The 19,895-nt window shown below is 25.3% G+C and overlaps 1 protein-coding gene across 1 annotated transcript in view; it reads right to left on the bottom strand.

Moving 5' to 3' along the window:
* LOC129609809 (mucin-2) overlaps positions 1–17,819 on the bottom strand; it is a 183,499-nt gene extending 165,680 nt beyond the window's left edge. Inside the window, exon 1 of the mRNA XM_055521931.1 lies at positions 17,690–17,819. Coding sequence (XP_055377906.1) covers positions 17,690–17,819 — 130 coding nt within the window. The remainder of the gene's footprint in view (positions 1–17,689) is intronic.
* Between the last annotated feature and the right edge of the window lie 2,076 nt (positions 17,820–19,895).

Genomic DNA, 19,895 nt, shown 5'->3' with positions numbered 1-19,895 from the left:
TCTACCAGTTTTTTTTTTGGTTAAATTTTTTTGATAAACAAATCCCCCCAAAACTATTATTTTAAGAGTTAAAGAGTGTGTTGTCATTTCATGTTTTTAATAGTTTTTCACGCTAAGAAAAACAGCGAATTTAAAATTAATTGCGAAATTTTCTTTCTGACAAAAACAAAATGAACTGACATAAAAACTTTTTTTTTGGTTCTCATCCTAGAACAAATGAAAAATGATTTTGTTTCAATTAAAATTTATTGTTTTGAAAAGATTTTGAATTTTGAATAAATAATAAGAATTTTTATGATTTATTGATTATTTTATTTACATGTTTGTATGTAAGTAATTTGAGCACGACCATGAAAGAATAACAATAAATCGTTTAATCTAATATCAAATAATTCTTTTGGTACTTTTATAAGTACCAATTAAAAATGAATAAATCAAGAATAATTTAAGAATAAAAAAAAATATTAAGGGAGATTTAGTTGACACGACAAGCTTTTATTGTCATTTCAGCTTTTTGATAAGAAGTCAACAAAGACTCTATGTAAATATTAAATTTCGTAATTTGATTCTTGAAAATTTTTTAAAGATTAAGAAAATTTTCGAATTATAATATGGTAAAATAAATAGGGTATCGAAATTAAAAGGTGCAGTTTAAGAACAATACACACAGATAGGTACAATTAATTGTAGTTCAATGAATGATGAACTCACGCAGTTAAGAGTTGATTGTATTCAGTTTTAAATTGATTTTAATGGTTTATTATTTAATATTAATTTTATTGGAATATTTCAATTTCATTTCTTATCTGAATATGTTACAAATTTAATTAAGAATTTAATGCAATATTAAAAGTTACAATAATGTTTACATACAAAATGTAGGTTTACGAAAAATTTAACAAAATTTCTGAAAATCTTTTCTGAATCTAGCAAAATTTTTATGAAAGTAATTGCTGGAAGTACAGGTATAAAATAGAGTAACTTATTTTTTATATCTGTACCTTCCTTCCTCTGTCAAAAATTTTATCGGGTGTATTATGTTTGACAGAAGTCTTTAAAATTATTCGACTGCTTGTGATAGCTGGCAAATAACTGAATAGTGTTTAAAAGCAAATTTAGTAAAATGGCCATCTTAGATCTTTTATTAGTAAATTTACTTTTCGAGAAATTTATAATTGCTGAAATTTTTTAGTGCAATTTATATTGCAAAAATTGGGTGACAATAGATCTCAACCCATCAATAGTTGGATCTATTGTACCCCTCGACTTAGTAAATATGTCGCTTAGACCAATCTTTCTAATAAATCCGAACACCGTATAAAGGTTGTTTTTCCTCAGCCCTTTTTGTTCCAAAACAGGGTCACCCGGAAACTCTATTTTTCCCTAGAGAAAAGCTGTTCACTCTAGAAGAAAATGTATCCAGGTCTCCTCCTTTTTCCTACAGAATCTACAAATGCCACCTAGACTCAACTTTTGATAGTATAATTTAAAAACAAATATTACAGTTCACAAACTCTGCAGTTTGTTAAAAATAATTTTAAAATTTAATTATCATTAATAAAATATACAAAACTGAATTATTTAAAATTAATCTACATAAATAATAACTTACAGAGATCTTCTGTGTCTCATATAAATTTGTACAAATTTGTACTTACCTGAAAGAAAAGAAAAAAAATAATATTATTATTCAATTATAACAAAAATTACGGCAATTATAACAATTTTCATATTTAAAAATAAAACAATTATGTGTGTTTGTAGTTGCGCTCTACTGCAATTGTCAAAATATTTCTGAGCTACTACAGAGTTGGTTAAGGTGCTATTAAACTAATGTTTTAGTGAGTTTTCGAATACTTAATATGTATAAAGAATTTATTTTGTTATTTTTTTAATAAATAATTTTTAAATTGTTGAATTTAGTGTAATCATAAGTGATTGTAGAACTGAAGATGGATTACTTTGTGGAACTGAAAATGGATTGTTAAAGTAATCATCGAGAAAGGTCCCCCGCTGCCTTCATTTTTAATACTTCAGCTTCTAATTGGTCTTGTACTATTATAACATTAATTATTTTATCAAAATGGCGTAAAAATTAAAATGACATAAAACTTTTAGTGTTTATAATTCAAATGGAATTGTTTTTCAAAAATTTTCTTATTTTAATTATGTAAAAATTAAATTCATTCATAATTATAAATTTTATTTTTATTAAATAATATTTAAATTTACACAAAATCAAAACCACAAGAAAAAAAACAAAAATTGGTGAGTAAAAATAAAATAAACAATGAAATTAAAATGTTCAAGTCTGCATATTTTCAAATACAATTTAATTATAAGATTGTGTTTCAATTATTCGTATCTGAAACTTAAACAAATTTAACTTGAATGAATCTAAAAATTTTATGTCATAGTTAGGATGAATACTATAAGATATGATAATGAAATTTAAGCTTAATTTAAATTTAATATAAGCTACGGTTTGTCAATATTTTCCGATTCAAATAAAGTTATTTTGGAGAAGTTTTCTTAGTAATATCTAACAGCGAGACCCTGTTAATTAAACTGCTGAATAAATAATGAAAAATTTAAAATTCTTATCGATTGTTTTTTCGAGAATTTTACACTGTTTTTTTCCTTGATTTTATAGCGAAACAAATTCAATAATACAAAATGTGATTTAAGGATCTCATAGGAAGAGATTATTAGAAATAGTGTGGATTTCCTTTTTGATATCATGAATAATAATTAATTTTTCGCAAAAAAGAGAATCTAAAATTATTGTTAAATTTTTAATTTTATAGCAAGATAATTTTGTATAATTACAACTTTAAACTCAAAGGTGTTATAAACATTCATTTTGAATAACGAAGTAAAAGAGCTGAGTTCTCAAAATCACACTATAAAAAATTTATTCATATTTTTGAATGAAACATAAATGAATGGTAAAAAAATGGTAACACAAATAAAATTTTAAATAATAATAGTAATAATAATAATTTTAATATGGTGTGCTTTTAAAAAAATTTGCATATTCCCCAACCATTTTGAATCAATCACCAACACAGTTTTAAATGTGGTTCTGTATATGAATAAGTAAACATGGTTTCACAATATATTATGTAAAATCAATTATGTCATCTAAGAGCCCTGATAACTCTTTTATATGCGCTTACTCTGTTATACACTTACAATCAAATAGTATTATGGGAATTTTTTTATACTCGTAAGATATAGAAAATATTTTCCGGAAATTTTAGTAAAAAATTTTTTTTCAATATTATTTTCTGTAATATTCAGTAATATTTTAACACTAACACATTAAGAGATTTTATTGTTAACTTGAATTGAAACTTTATGCATTTGTGATAAAACTGAGTATACTGTTTTAGAATATTTTGTGTATGTGTGTTTGTCCATTTTTTACATTATAAAGAAAATATTAAGACAATTTTCCATAACAATAATAGTTCGAATTACACAGACGTAAATTGGTGTTAGATTCTGAATTTCCAATCTTGAAATTTGATATAGAGTCTATATTTAGACCATCCATCTTGTTGCAATTGTCTAAAAAAATTTTTACTTCCGAAATGCAGTAATTTTGTATTGATAGATAATTCAATTGATAGACAGTTCAATACCATATCACTGCATTTTGGAACTCAAGAGAAATTGTATTTATAACTGTCTAATAGCATTATACGGAACGTATCCATAGTGTTCAGGGACGATATCTTAACTCTTCAACACCTCATCATAAATAACCAAATAATATCCTATCCAGTTTTCAAACCCACCCTCAACCCTTTTAAATACAGTTTAGTTAAAGTCCCTTTGGTTTTGAGAACGTAAATTATAAAAGCGAACAAAATGAAACATGTTAATAATTTCTAAGTATAATGTTGAACTTTATCACACCACTCCAGGACAAAAATTCCACCCATTTTCGATTCTCTAGCAATAGGTATAATATTATATTGTGGTATATCTATCTAGTAAAATTATTCTAGACCTTAATTTAATTTTATATACATATACATTTAGGTTGGGCTAGAGTAAAATCACTCTTATTTCAAGAAAGATTATAAGCTCAATTAGCAGGCTATCTTCATTAGAAATGCAATTTTCAATTCTTCCAATTACCAATTCACAATTCTTCTTCTCTAAGCTTCTTCTGATAAAATTATTTGGAATCTAGTGTTAATATTTTTCTAACATAGTTTTAAGCACTCTTCATTTAATTTAAGTTGTAATCCAGTGTTTTATATTGGACATTAAGTATGTTGTCAGTTACATGCATACGTACGTGTAAATGTTGATCAATTAATAAATTTTAAAAAGTTTTTCAAAAATTTCCGGAAAAACAATCAACTTGTCACGGTAAAATGACGTACTCATAACATAATTTGTTTTTCATTAACAAAATAACCCAAGTATTTACGGTTAATTTTGAACATAAGAATGTTATTTTTTTTTTGGTTTATATTTTACGTTATTACTAATGAAAGAAAAGAACGTACATATTTTTTGTTTCATTTTGCTTTTAAATTACAAAAAAAAAAAAGAAAATTTTTAAATTTTTCTTTTTATTTTTATTAATGATTGAAGCATATATCATTGAGGTTATGTAAGGTCATATTCAACATGACACGACATAGAAAGAATACACTAAAAATATGAAAGTGCAGTAGCAGTTTATTTCAATGATTACCTTTTTATTTAAATAAAAACAAAAATAAGAAGATTTAAACCATCATATTTTTTGTTTTTAATATACAAAGTGCGGTTTTTTTGATTACAACAATTTTTATCTTCACATTTACTGTCCATTATTGTTATTATATAATTACATACATGTCTTCGCATTATGTAGTTAAAAAAAAGTTAAAGATTTTAAGATCTTCTGGCTTTGCTTCCTCATTAGTATTATGTAATTTATATGATTATAAGATGACAAAGCACTGATACCAAAACATAATAATGCATGCCTTAAATAACTTTTTGTAAATGAGGCACTATAAGATTAATTAGTATATAAGTATAATGACGTAAATAATTTGTAATATGATATTTTGCTAAATGAAGTTAAATTAAGTTAATATTTTAATATATTTAAAAAGCAATGTTTATTATACTATAAAAATTATGCAGGATTTTTATAAGCAACTTTACTTTAACACGTACTTTTAAAATCTGCAACGTAATTATAGTCTTAAATATTAGGGAACATACATATGACCAATTGGATCTCTCTTATATAAAATCAGCTGAAAATTTTACGAGTCTACCCCTGTAGGGTATAGTAGGAGATGTCCTGGGATAAATTATTATAGCAATATTATCGCCTATTGAAAAAATTCTATACAAACATATTTCATCTGCTGACGTCGACGAATTTTCCTAAGTTTAGTTATTTGACACTTTAATTGACTAATTGATTAGCTTGAATACAAAAAGATTGGTGGCGGCTTCTGAATTAGCAGAAAAAGGTATATGTACATAATTTTTCCCTTTGTAAGACCTTGAACAAAAGTGAAATAAATCTATCTAGTTGAAGTGAATAATCAGATTTATCACATAAAGAAAACTGTTGAAACATTAATGTTGGGCAACATTTATATTGGGCAGCATTAGCACTATATATACATTTTTATTAAATAATTATTGTTTTCTTTACATCAGATTTTTACTTTATCAGGAACATTTTGTTTGAAGAACTCATATTTATAAATACGGTAAGCGGTAATTTCATTTAATTTTCAGCGTCAGTTGGATATGAAGCCCAAATATCAGATTAGAAGATCTTATCGTGATCGTGTGAAGTGAATTGCTAAACGAAACGAATGTACTTGGCGAAATCAGTAATATTTCAAATCATGTTCGGCTTCAACTATCTTGTTGATTGATTGTACTCGTCAGATTCAAACTGTCGCTTCAAAACGTCGAAAAGAACATTATCATATCCTGTTTCATAGTTTAATTGCTTAATCAAGCCATTTTGTTTTCTTTCGCTAAATTTATTACATAGAATTTTAATTTGAAAGCTTTTCGTTTAAAATTTTGCAAATTCGCCAATTATGCATATTTGGTAATACCAAAAATTCATATTCGCCACAAACTTTAAGTTTTTGCTCGTTACCCATTCGCTTACTTTTCACAGTAATGCTATCATTGAAAAAATTAGTAAGTCTAATGTCTGTAATAATTTTATAAAATATATTTCAAAAAACGAATATTCCACACTCCAAACGATTCTCTGAGTTGTCAGGAATATTTTCTAAATAGAAAGCTACTCTATATGTAAATTCTATATTTTATTTGAGTATAGGCTAACCCTACAGTAAAAATTTAAAAATTAGGTTAGTTAGTTGGATTTACTTTTCTATTTTATATTATGCATTTTCTACTAGAACGCCTTCTATTAAACAAATTACAAATTTATTACTTCTTCTTTTTCAAATTTGCAAATTTTTAGAGTAAAATTTTTTTTTTATAAAATGTACAAATTTTGAAATTTCAAGGTAAATTATTGTATATGAATTCTGGTTTACATTGTCAAACCATTTTTAATTTTAACCAAATATAAAATTAAAAACTTCTTGTCCTTTAATAAAATAATCTTCCTCTTCTTCTGTTTCTCATTATACAATTAATTGGACAAATATTGTAATAATTGTGAATTAAAATACACTTTGAGCACTTATAGAAACTTCTTATTTGTTTTCATAAGTGACAATTTTTTTAAGTACACACAAATAAATAATCTTCAAATAAATTGAAGGTTTTGTTTTATACTTTCAAATTTCAATTTTTTTTTAACAAATTTGTCAATTGCATCAATAAATTGTAAAATCATTTGCACCCATATAAAGTATAAGAGAAAAATGTAAATTCGAAAATATTTAAATGGCAAAAAAATCATTAGAAGAATTGCTAATTATTATTGCTGTTAATCAATTGCGGAAACTAAACACACTATTATTGATAGAAACTGTCATACGTTTGTATATATGTGCAAATTTTATTGTCAAAACAAATTTTTATTGGAAATTTTTTTTTTTGATTTTACCAAATTTGTTTTTAACTAATTGCATTAAAAAACACTTGAAATTTATTTTTTATTTTCTTTTAAAATTTTTTTTTTTTAAATCCAAAATTTGAACTCAAAACAAATCAAAGCCACCATGTCTATTTTATTGTTACAAATAAACTTGCAAATAAATCCATTGATTTTTCTTTTTTATTTAATCTAGATGGAATCAAATTTAAAATAATAATAAAATTTAATTTTTTATGTAAATATTTTTATAAAAATATTCCGTCCCATGGGTGAAATTATAAAAAAAAAAATTGTTTGTGTCTCTAAAACCCATTCACTCCGAAATTGAAAATGCGGATAGAAGAAAGTAAAGAAGAGCACAAAAAAAAATTATTGTAAAAACATTACACCTTTCTTGTAGGGTATTTTATCACCTTACGCGATCTCTTGAATGCCCAAAAGGTGAAATGAATAATAAAGATTGTGCGGTGTTAAATTGTTTTAATTTTTTTTATGTGTGTTCAATGTTCTGTTTTTTTTTTGCATTTTGTGTACCGAAAAATTTGACAAAAAAAAAACTCAAATTATTTCTTGTTATCGGAATATCGGAATCTTGAATTAAGAAGTTTGTGTAAATATTTTCTAACCTTTAGGCAAGTAATTGTTTTATTCAAATACTTTTTTTTTTTGTTTTATAAAAAAACCCATTTTTTGTTTGTTTTCAATCGATTATAACTTATGTAGTTTTAATATTATTTAAGAAAAAAGCAAACAAAATTTTTTGTTTGAAAGCTATTATGAACTTTCTTTTTAAAAAGTATAATCAAGCTGGCAACAATATTATTTTTTCGTTTTAGTGTTGTGAGCCATCTACATTATTCGATAGAAATAATTTGATTTTTGATCGTTGATATTTTAAATACTCATCCTAACTAGCACCATAATTATAACTGATAAATATACTAACAAGTACCAAATATATACTTATCGTACACAGTTTCGTAATATCGTAAAAATAGTATATACAATTTTGAAAATTAAACTTAATTAAATTGACAAAATTAGCAAGTGAAATTACCGATTAATTTTAAATTAAGCGTACAAATATTCGGAAAACACTCAGTTTTTGAAATAAAATAAAAATAGGCCAATAAATTGATGATACCAGACTTTAACTTGTAACTAGACTGCGTTTATTTAGGAAAATTAAAAAAAATAAAGTTGAGTCAAGCCAATGGTTTGTATTGTAGCACTTTTCCCTTCAACAAGTGAAAATATTGCTTTTAAATACAGTCTATGTACACCTACTACACTATTATAATTATTTTCATTCATAAACGGAACTATTTTTAAGATTGCATATATTTAGGATGAACGATTTATGCACTCTTTGAAATAAAGCAAAAATTAATTTTAAGAGGGGTTAACATATAGCTCGATTTTAAGTGTTAATTGCGTGAGTTTAAAAAAATAATTATGTTTTTTAGCGGCATTGAATTTACCGTTAGCGTTTATAGAAATTTGAAAAAACTTGCGGTTTCGGAAATATAAGGCGTCAAAAATTCAAATTTTACAAATTTCAAGAGGCGATAACTTGAGAGGGGGTGGAGATGGAAAAAAATTTCCTTCTAACAAAATAAAGTATTTATTAGTGTCTTAAAGCTGCTGAAATTTCTGGAAGAAAGAGCAAATTAAAATCCGATAATATTCCGTATTGCCAATATCAAAGTTTTCAAATCGCTTTTCAAAACCATATTTCAATTCAAAACTCAATTTTATTTTTATTACCAGAGTATTGCTAATTTTCAACACCAAAATTCAACCCAAAAAATCCAAAATTGGCGTAATGTCAATTTATAAGTTTTAACCACTGGTAATATTCTATCATTTCAAGCGATACAACAAACAGAATATGGGTATTGGAATCTACAATAATTCTTATTATTAAACCAGTTTTGTTTTTTTCTCAGTGTACTATAACAAATTTAGATTACATTGCAGAATAGCCAGAAAATATTGTGTCTCATCGTCATTTTATCGTAAGAATTTTTACATCATTTTAACACCATGTTACTTAATACAATATTCCATTTAAAATATTGAGATTAAAGTAACATTAATCCAAAATCTAATGTAATAATCTCTATTGAATGACTAAATATTAAATATAATTGTTTTAAGTGGCGCACGCAATAGCATAGTTACAAAATAACCTTTTATTGAACAGTTTTTCTTAATTAATAATTTTGGATTAATTGATTTTTTTCATTATGTTTTTTTTTTCATTAAGCGCTTACTTACATGCATTTCTTAATTCAATTTTAACATAACCTTCTTTTAATCATTATCAACATTAATGTAACTACATATATACTCTGTTGAAATCATCTCTATGTATAAATAGTTAAAACAATTTTAAAATAATTAATTAAATATAAATTTTTAGTGAACTACAAAATCGGAATTTCATGTTATTGACTGGAAGCTAATAAATCTGGACTTGACTTAATGTATAATTTTGAAATGTTAACAACTAATTATCTTATACTAACTAATTGAATTATTATTTTATATCAGTTGCCTGCGGAACACGGTAATCTTTATCTCATCAATATTTTGAGTCAAAAATATGTTTCAAATTGCCTAACATCAATAAATTTAACTCGGAAAAAAATATTTAATTAAAAGTTACAATTTTTAACAAAACACAAATAAAATATTAAGGAGCTTTTAAATATTACAAAAAATTTTTTAATAAATTTTAGTAGTTCGATGTTAACTGATCTTAAAATGTTGTAATTTAAATGAAATTTTTTCTATGTTACATTAATTGAATAATTGTTAATTTTGCCAGTCTTATAGCATTTAGGTTTTTAGTTTAATATTTTAAAAATTACAGAATGGTGAAATGCGGCATTAAAATATTTCTTTCGAAGTTGTCATTGTAAATTCCTTCTTTAAAAAATAAAAGAAGAATGCAATCGCTGATCACGGAATTGTAATAATTCTTTACAGACACACAATTCAGCAATTGCCATTTATAAGCTTAATCTGTACTGATACATGATCTCGAGAAATATTTAAAAAAAAATTCTTTAATTTTTTATTTCTTAAATATTGTACAAGCATTCAAATTACAAAAAAAAAATCAAATTTTGAAGCATTGACTTTATAAAAAATTAATTTTAATTGTATTCATTTCACGCAAATCTGTTTGTAATTGAGTCCGCTTTCACCTCATCAATTTAATAATTACCTATTTTTCTTTGATAATTAAATAATTTAACAATTTGATTTTGCCAAATAAATTTGTAAAATTTTATTATTGAATTTTAATTTTAAAATATTTGAATTTGATTTGCTTTCTGAATTTGGGCTTTCCCTTTTATTATTTTTTCGAATATTTAAAACTAGCTTTTGGAGTTCTACGGTAGCTACCCGAAACCGTTGTTCGAATCGGCCCATTTACCGCAGCCATCCTATAGGCAGAAAAGAAACGACTTGTGAAAGTTTGTTGTTGATTGCATTATTTGTTTGGTTTTAAGCTATCGTGCGAGCGAACAGACGAACGTACATGGCTAAATCAACGCAGATTTTTTTCACTGAGCAAGAATATATATACATGTCCACAAAGGAAATTACTCCTTTAAGTGGTTAAAAACTCCATCCATGCACCTTAACAGTATACAGCTTTTATTATCTCGATATTTGATTAATTCCAAAACTCTTCACCTAATATAATTAATATTCAAAAATTCATTGCACCACGAATGTAAGGATATAATTTGGTCAAAATCAATTGATGAATTGATAATTTTTTTTTGTTATTGCCAATAATATAAATTTTACTCCGAAATTCCCATTAAATTAACATCCACGTAGTATATGATAAACAGCATAATTATACAAATAAAATCAAATAGTAGATAGACAGTTATGATAACCTGTTGATTGATATGTAAAGCTTCAAATATATGCAAAATAATACGAGCGTTTTCAATAATAAAATTAAAATTATTTATTCATAGCACAGTGATTGTATGCATACGAACTACTTCTTTCCGCTACTCTATACCCTTACTTGTAAATCTATTGAAATTTCAAATCTTGATAGTTTATCTCTCTATACGCCTATTAAACATTTTAAAGTTACCAAATATTTTTTAAAATGCGTTATAAATTACGATATTGTTTTGTGCATCTTTTTAACAAAAAACAACAACTACAAAAAAAAGTCATCATTATTCGCGTTTTTGCTTTGTTTTCTAAAAATTTGGTTTAGTCGTTTAATCGCTTTCCTTTTTCTCTTTTCATGATTTTTTACTTTTATTTTTTTTTTTACGACATTATTATCGAAATTTTAATTGAAATGATCAGCTTAAAAGAGATCAAATCTTTCAAATTTTTAAAATTTTTTTGATAATTTTTGAAGCGATCAGATATTTTGCAGTAATTTTATCTTTCTTTAAATAAACTTGTCATGGTTTTTTCTTGTTTTATTTTTCTAATTTGTTTGTTAAACTTTTGTCTTAAGCTTAAACAAACTTTTGATACAAACAAACGTTTGAAATTGTTTTTGCTCACTTTATTGTCATCTTATTCATTGATTTTCATCCAAACTCATTATAATACATTTAAACATTTTTCGACAATAGGAGATTGCAAAAATATCGAATATTTTCATGCAATCTTAGGAATTATCGGCAGATACAGGCAGGACCCGGTAACAATATCACCCATAAGTACTTTTTGAAGTTTTTTCAAAGTTTTTTCATATGTTCAGCCCAAACCATAAGTATTGAATATTAAACAATATTTTCTTTTAATAATATTTATGTATTTGATAAAATTATAGAATTTAAAAACATTTCTATAATAGACCTCGAAGAATAATCAACCAGAGTGATTTGACATTTTTACAATATATTGCATTAAATTTCACTGATTGCATGATGCTTGCATTGCGTATCTCTATAATAATTATTATAATTCCAATTAATTTCGTACAGTCACTCAAAATAATGCACAGAATAATTACTTATATTCATTGTTATAAATCTAGCATGATTGCATGTATAAAAAAATATTTGTAATTAACAGTACGAAGCAGCGTATTTTGAGAGAATTCTGAAAAAATTTTTTATTAGGTGTCCCTACATACATACATACGTTATAGTTTTACAAAAATTTTGTTTTTGGAGATTTGCCACAGTTTTAATGAGGAATACTAGTGTAAATCTGTTTTACATAATGTGCAAAAAAATAAAATTATAAAATTCTTATAATATCAAAATTATCAGCAACGACCTCTTCAACTCACATTCAATACTCATCTTTTGCACATTCTTTGAAACACATACAAATAATCATATTATGTATTGAATCCTTCATCACATTAAAATTATTAAGTGATTTTTCTTAAAACACATATTATATGGGTGTGTTAAGCATATTACACAATTCTGTATAGGTTACAAAAAAGTCAATAAATTATGTTGAAATGTCATGTTATTACAAAATAAATAAATCGAAAAACATTGAATGGAATAGTGACAGAAGCGTGCTTTTATTTTCTTTGTTATTTTTAATATTTACCCTTTAATAACATTGTGACATTTTATTAAAAAAGAAACAATTATTTTACATTATAAAAATTACGCTGTTTTATTAAAAACATGTGTTTTAGCAACATTTGAACTAAAAATTGCAAATCAAATTCTTGAAATTTTGAAAAAATTAATGAGAATCCAAAGGAATCATAGGCATTTTTTTAAAAAAAATTCTTACAAAATATTCATTGTACTCACATATCGTGATTGAATGATGTTAAATTAACATAGGAGCCAACTTATTTTTATCCTACTTCGCTCCTGGAAGGCTTGTGCATGATATCGCTCAACCATGAACCAGTTGAGCGGTAGATGACGAGTCTACCCTAATAGAAGCCAACTAGTAACAATAAATTTCAGTGTTTGGATGAATAAATACAACAAAATTCAAGTCTTTCCTCATTCTATATATAAATGAGATTAATTTGTAATATTTTTTACATAACATTTTCACTGAATTTTCTCAAATAAGAAAAAGATGGATGTTTAATGAAAATTTCATTCAGAGACCACCAATATAATAAATAAAACCGTCATCATTGTATATAGAAGACAAAAATGAAAAATGTTCAAAAATTTATATTAGGCATATTTTATTGTCAGCAAGTAATCTTGTCTGTAAGAAAGCAGAAAGAAAACTTAAGCCACACAAATCAACAACTTTTTGAATTACATTGAAAATGACCATTAATTATTTGTAATCTCGGCATAGTGGCTTCAAGCATTTGAATGATTTTTATTTTGCTTTTTTGGTTTTAGGTTTTTCTTATTGTTGCTTGAAAGGACGTGTATATTGTTCTCCATATTAAACTTATAATTTATTAAAAAAAAAAATAAGTAGCGAATTCAACTTTGTAAATCTATATAATTAAGTAACTTCAATCAGATGCATTTTGACGGTTAGTATTGTGTCTGTACATGTTACATATGTGGTTTTTTGTATTCTAATTGAATTGATCATAATGAAAAATATTGCACGTTTAAAATATTTTTGTAGGTGCAAAAGCTCTATTTTATTTAAGTGTATAGAGGAACAAAGTTCTACAGAAATGAAAAGAAATTTAAAATTTTAATAGTGAAATTTAAAACGCATTATGCTGGGAAAGAGGGAGAGAAGGTATCCATTAATCTAATTAAAATTCTTTTGTATTATTGACTAATAATCGTTTATTAAGGTATGATAGTCATTGCCCTTATGAATGTTAATTTACACATTTAATGTGCAATTATTACAATCCTTGCAGATTATAAGGGTTAATTCTATTTTGAGCATTATACAAATTTTGAACTATAAAAGCTACATTTTTGCAGTTCTTAAATTTAGTTCGAACAAACACCCTAGATTAAAATCAAAATCATACTTAATTCGTTCAATATGTAGTTAGGGTTATCTTAGACAAGCTGAAACAATGAATATAACAAATGGAAAGAGGACAGAAGAAATATTAGAATTCATCTAGTTTCAAACCTGTATTTGGTTTAATAACCCTTGGTATGGAGGGCAAATGTCGTTTATTTTCAAAGTTTAAAAAGATTGTCTGATACTTATTAGACCAGTTACTATCTTATTGATTATGGCCGATTTTAAACCGGTTTTATTGATATTGTGACGCCTTTTCTAATGCGTAATACGCAAACTTCGTCGTTTGAAAGAATTTAATTCGATTCATACTTCGTAAACATACGGTTTTTGCTGATATGCGTAAGTTGTTGCCAGATCCAACTTACGACAAACTACTCCAAATCCCCAAAAATTATTTTTTTTGGGAAATTTATCCCATAAAATGAATTTTAAGTTAATTGCGAATATTGCTGGTTTGGATTGATTTGAACATGAAACTAAGAAAACTACTAATACGTTTTGACTTAAGTACTTTTACTTGCTTCACAATAGTAGTGAAGCAAGCAAAATTTTCTACAACTTAATTAACAATAAAATTCAATGGTTTTCTTTTTTTTTAAATCGTGAACATTATTGACATTTCAAACCTATGTAAATTTTACATTTTGAAATATGGTGTGTAAGTTGTATAATAATTTTATATATTCGCGGAAGAGTCATTCAAATGCACTATCAATTGTAATGTCCAAAATATAACAAGAAAATAAAAAGAGTCATAAATCCATCTGTTTTATGAATTGCTCAGTGCAGGCATTTATTAAGGTTTTCCAGTTTTTACACTCTTAATTTATATTTCTTTACAAATTTATATAGCTATTGCTATGATCATGTAATATAATACTGCAGCATGTACATATATAGAAATACAAACATATATACCTGCACACATCACGTTAATACTGCAGACATGCGATCGAATATTGCACCTGCTTAGTTTTTTTTTATTTTCGGTTTTTTGTCGTTTTAAAAAGCAAGATCAGTTTGTGTGAGAAAATTTTTTTGAATCGATTGTATTTCAACCCTAAATGATCCTTTTGAGATCAGGCATTCAGAATTTTTAACAACAAAGTTTGTTATAAATTTTTAATTTATTTTTTGGTTACGTTTTTTCTTGAAGTACTTTTGAATCATTTCAGGTTACTTAAGGAATTTTCCCTTTAAGAAGTAATTTGAGAAAAAAAAGTTTTTTTTTTTCTTTGTATGCAAAATTATTTTTACGGCTTTGTTTTTTCTTGTAATTTGATCCTTTTCAAGTGATATTGCAAAAAAATTTATTATTGGTTCAGTATTTTTAATTTGTGCAAGCAATACAATTTATATGCGCATGTAAAAGCGTTATGTTGATGAAAATATGCATTTAAAGAGTTGAAAAAGAACTATGTTAACTAGCCCGTAATAAAGATATTTTGGGTTGTAATCAAAGGAAAGTTAATTCAGTTCAAATTTCTCATTTCGTACAACATTTAACTATATTACCGTTAATTTTTTTCCTATGCGGTTTAATTCTTGTTAACATCTTGGTTATTGTGAAATTGCAAATAAATTCCATAACCAAGATCCAAATAATCAAGCAGCTATCAGATTCTAGATTAATAAACAATAAATTTCCTAGATGACAATTTCAAAAATTTCTGAATTGTTTTGTTAAGTATGCAAAAAACGCAGACAGAGGGAAATGCTGGAAGCTCCGCACTGATTTCAAAGGAGTTGCGTTCTTCCGGATAAAGTGGTTGAATTCACCAGTGACCGAATGTAAGGGCGTGCAACGTACTCATTGGAGGTTACAATAAATCCTTACGCGACCGACAATACAACAAATCCTTACATGCGGTCGCGGCTGTACAAATCTACTATTGCCCCAGCTATATACAAATTTATAATCTGTAATGTAGAAAGAAAGAAGTGTGAACTGAGAAAATAAACTTAAAGTTCGACATCCAAAATTTTATTGTCTATTTTATTGTCTACAAGAAAAAATATATTAATATCGTGTACTTTGTTATTTTACTCGCCAAGTAAATAAAATAGCAAATAAAACGAATTTTTTCGTATTGCGTGCCTCTCTTCTTCTATAATGTGTAAAAAATTCAGTCATTATTCATTCACTTTGCTTTTGAAAGTCATAGGTTCAGTTAATATTTTGAGAAAAGCTCATAAAATCTAGTTGAAAAATTGACTAATCTTATTTGGAAAAATAAAATTTTTAATGAAAAATGTGAAATTTCTGGTTTGAAAGTGAACAGCAAGAGAGATGCAAAGTTGGACATTAATTTACAAATAAAATACTGCTTTAATGTTGTAAAATGAAAAATATTTTTAAATATACAAAATCAAAGAAAATAAAAACAAACAAAACGGAAATAACAATAACATTAAAAATTTTGAGAAAATTCAAAATACTTGCATTCCAATTCGTACTTAAAATGTCAAAAATTTTTGCATTTTGATTTTAATTTTGAATCAAGAGTAAAAGCAAAATGATGAACTTCTCAGATAAATTTCAGAGTATCAGTAAAAAAGGTTATTAAAAATCAAAATACAAATAGCACTATTAAAAATTTTATTATTAATTAAAGGAAACGAAACTCTAAAGCAAAAAAAAATTGTTTTTCTTTTATTTTAGCTCTCAAAATTAAATTAACCTTAAAAAGTAATTAAAATGAGAATTCTATTACAGCACTAAATTTTTTTTTATTCATAATTTCAAGTTCATAAACCGGAAAATCTTTAACAAATTTGTAAAATAATAAAAACCAAAAAGAAAACTTATAATTTATTCATAGTTCTTCTTTACTTCATTTTAAATAATTAAACATTTTTTAATAAATTTTATAAAAGTTGATACAAAAAGCATTTCAAGATCAATTTCAATCAATCAAAAATATAAGAAAGAAACAAAACTTCACCCTCTATAATTAAATTGTTGCCATTAAAGAAATTGAATTAAAAATTCATTTCATGCTTTTGAATGCTTTTTTTTTGTTGTCTTCTTTTAATAAAATTCTTATTATTAAAATTAATATTTCTAATTTTCATAATGTACCCACAAAATATGTGTACGGCGGTGTACAAGTTGTTTCATACTTTTGATACGCAAAAATTAACTGATATGGGATGTTAAGTGTTAGAAAAGAGCAAAGGAAATGCACGTTGGAACTTTGTACTTTATCAATTGATCAATTCAATACCAAGCACAATGAATTTAACTGCGGATTTTTTTGGCGAAATCGCACTTCTACGATGGTAAGAATGTGTGAATAAACTGCTTTTAATAGCATTTTGATCAGTTGGTCTCCATTCAACCGAATTCGTTTTGAAAGATCGGCAGAATCAATTTTCATTAAAATTTATATTTGAATTTACTCTTGTTATGTCACGGATTAATCGTCTTCCGGAATATGCTAGGTTTCAGGAAGATTTTTGATCATTCGTAAGGAAATATTCCACAAATTAATTTTGCACTTTATAATATACAAGCTTCTTCTGACAATACGACAAGTCATTTAAGTTTTTGCAGGTATCAGGCGTCAGCAAGAGAACTTTTATTTGTTACAGGTTGTATTTACCGCACTATCATAATATTTTACCTAATTAACAAAATTTTTTGAAATATAATATTTGAGTTCGGTTTACCATCGGAATTAACTGCCGAAGATTTTTGATGTTCAAAGCATTTAATAGGTGTAATAATGTATATTGACGTATTAATGATGGATTTTGTTTGATCTGATGAAAATATGGTGAAAGCTGAATGTGTAAGCATCTTTGTGGATTTTACTTAAAATCAAATTTTGGATGAAAGAAGTGGAATTCGTCGTTCAATTCTCATTAGATTTTTATCCGTTCAGAAATGGCTGAACTTAAAATTTTTTCTACATTACCACGGACGGGTTTGTCGTAATTTTGTCAAATAATTTCTGTTTGATGTACGAATGGGGTCTTATTGTCCCTTACCAGTTTTTAATGATGAAACACCTTATCCTATTATAATATTATTTTCCATTAGTTTATAATCTATAGAATTTTAATTTTTTTCATTTTTCTATTGTTTATTTTAATTTTTATAATAAAAATTAAAAAAAATTCATTAAAACATTTCTTTTCATCAAAAAGCAAAAATTGATCTTTTCAATAAAAGACAGAAAGTTGAAAATTTTACTATGGCTGCAAATTAACACTATAAGAGTGCAATAATTCTTCTATATATTCAAATCATTCCCTCTTCATTAAAATTCCAATGAAATCATAATTAAAATAAGATGAAATTATACGATCCTATAAATAAATTACAATTCATAAATGTCTTCTTCTTCTTTTTTTTCGGCAAGCTGTTCATAGTAAGGAGTGGTTTATTACAGAGCTATTCAAAAGAAAAAAGGTAAAGTTTAAAAATTTCTTTTAATAAAAAAAATTTTATGATATTTTGGTTTTTGTTTTTGTACTTCTTAAGAAAAATTTAGTCAATAAAAAATATTCAGTTTCAGTTTTAAATTTTAATTATAATAGACTTCTAATTTATTTAATAGAAAAAAAAATTGTTTTATCTCAAATGATTGTTTAATTAAGATCGTTTAAGAGAAGAAATAAAAATGAAATTTCACTTTTATCTTGACATTTTATGGTAAAAGAGGAAGTTTTATTATTGTGAGAGCTGAGAATATAAAATGTACTGTAAAAGTACTACAACGTTTAGCATTTTAAATATCAAGATGTCAAATTTTATGTACGAGAAAATTTAGGTGTCACGTGAAGCATTTTAAGTAGAGTGTATGACGTATAATCAAACCATAATAGAAAAGAAAAGTCAAATTAGAAAACATCATTAAAAAAAATTTCAATTTGTGACGCGTTTTACTCCGATAGTTGTCAAATTATGCAAATACACGTTATACTATATTCTAACCACCTACTATTATTATAAATCGGACAAAAATTAAGAAATTTTTTTAAATTTCTTATTAAAGAATTAATTCATTACATATTGTTTTCCAACATAAGAAAAGCTATATTGCTAAAATTTAGAAAGTGAGTACTTTATTCAATTGAAAATGTCAAATTTAACAGAATGAATGAAATTTAAATGGGAATTACTAATTAGAAAATAAATTCCATTAAATCTTTATTATGGCATGCTTTCAAAAAAATATAATCAACTAATATAAGAAAATCTTATATACAGCAAAACTAAATTAATAAAAGCGCAACAATAAACACAACTAATTGGCAAAGCGAAAGATTTTTTCATAACCTTAAATTTTTCTCTTATATTTATTTATTCAAGTCAAACATTAATCATAATGCAAATTAATACAATTTTTTTTTTTCAATTACCAACATGAAAGGGCTTTTAATTAACACAAAACTTCACAAAACCTTTAAGAAATTTGACAAGCAAACGCAACTTAAAAATTTTCAATTAACCAAATCTAATTAGTTAGCTTATATGTGTGGTAAATACTTTTTAGTATTTAAAAAATTTCTCCTCATTGATGAGGTGATTATCTCTTTGCTATTTTTAAGTGTTGTAATTGATTATTAATAATTTTAAAATTTGTATATGTGTGTATGTAATTTATATTAATAAAATGTAATTTACTTTTTAAGAAAAAAGAAGCCATAAGTTTTTGAACTTGACCCATAACAAAAAAGAAAAAAATTAATAATTTTTTGTATTTATTGTTAATAAGTAAATGTATGTGTGTGTGCACGTACATTTAAACTGTTATTCTGAAATCTTTCTTATAAATGCTTTTGAATGAGAAAATTTTGGAGGCGCGTATAAGAAATACACTAGTAAAATAATTAATTGCCATCAGGTAAATATGCGCTAATGTTAAAA

This window comes from Condylostylus longicornis, unplaced genomic scaffold (genome assembly GCF_029603195.1).
Source record: "Condylostylus longicornis isolate FDR11 unplaced genomic scaffold, ASM2960319v2 ptg000040l, whole genome shotgun sequence".
Lineage (NCBI taxonomy): Eukaryota > Metazoa > Arthropoda > Insecta > Diptera > Dolichopodidae > Condylostylus > Condylostylus longicornis.
This window is presented reverse-complemented; position numbering and strand designations above follow the sequence as displayed.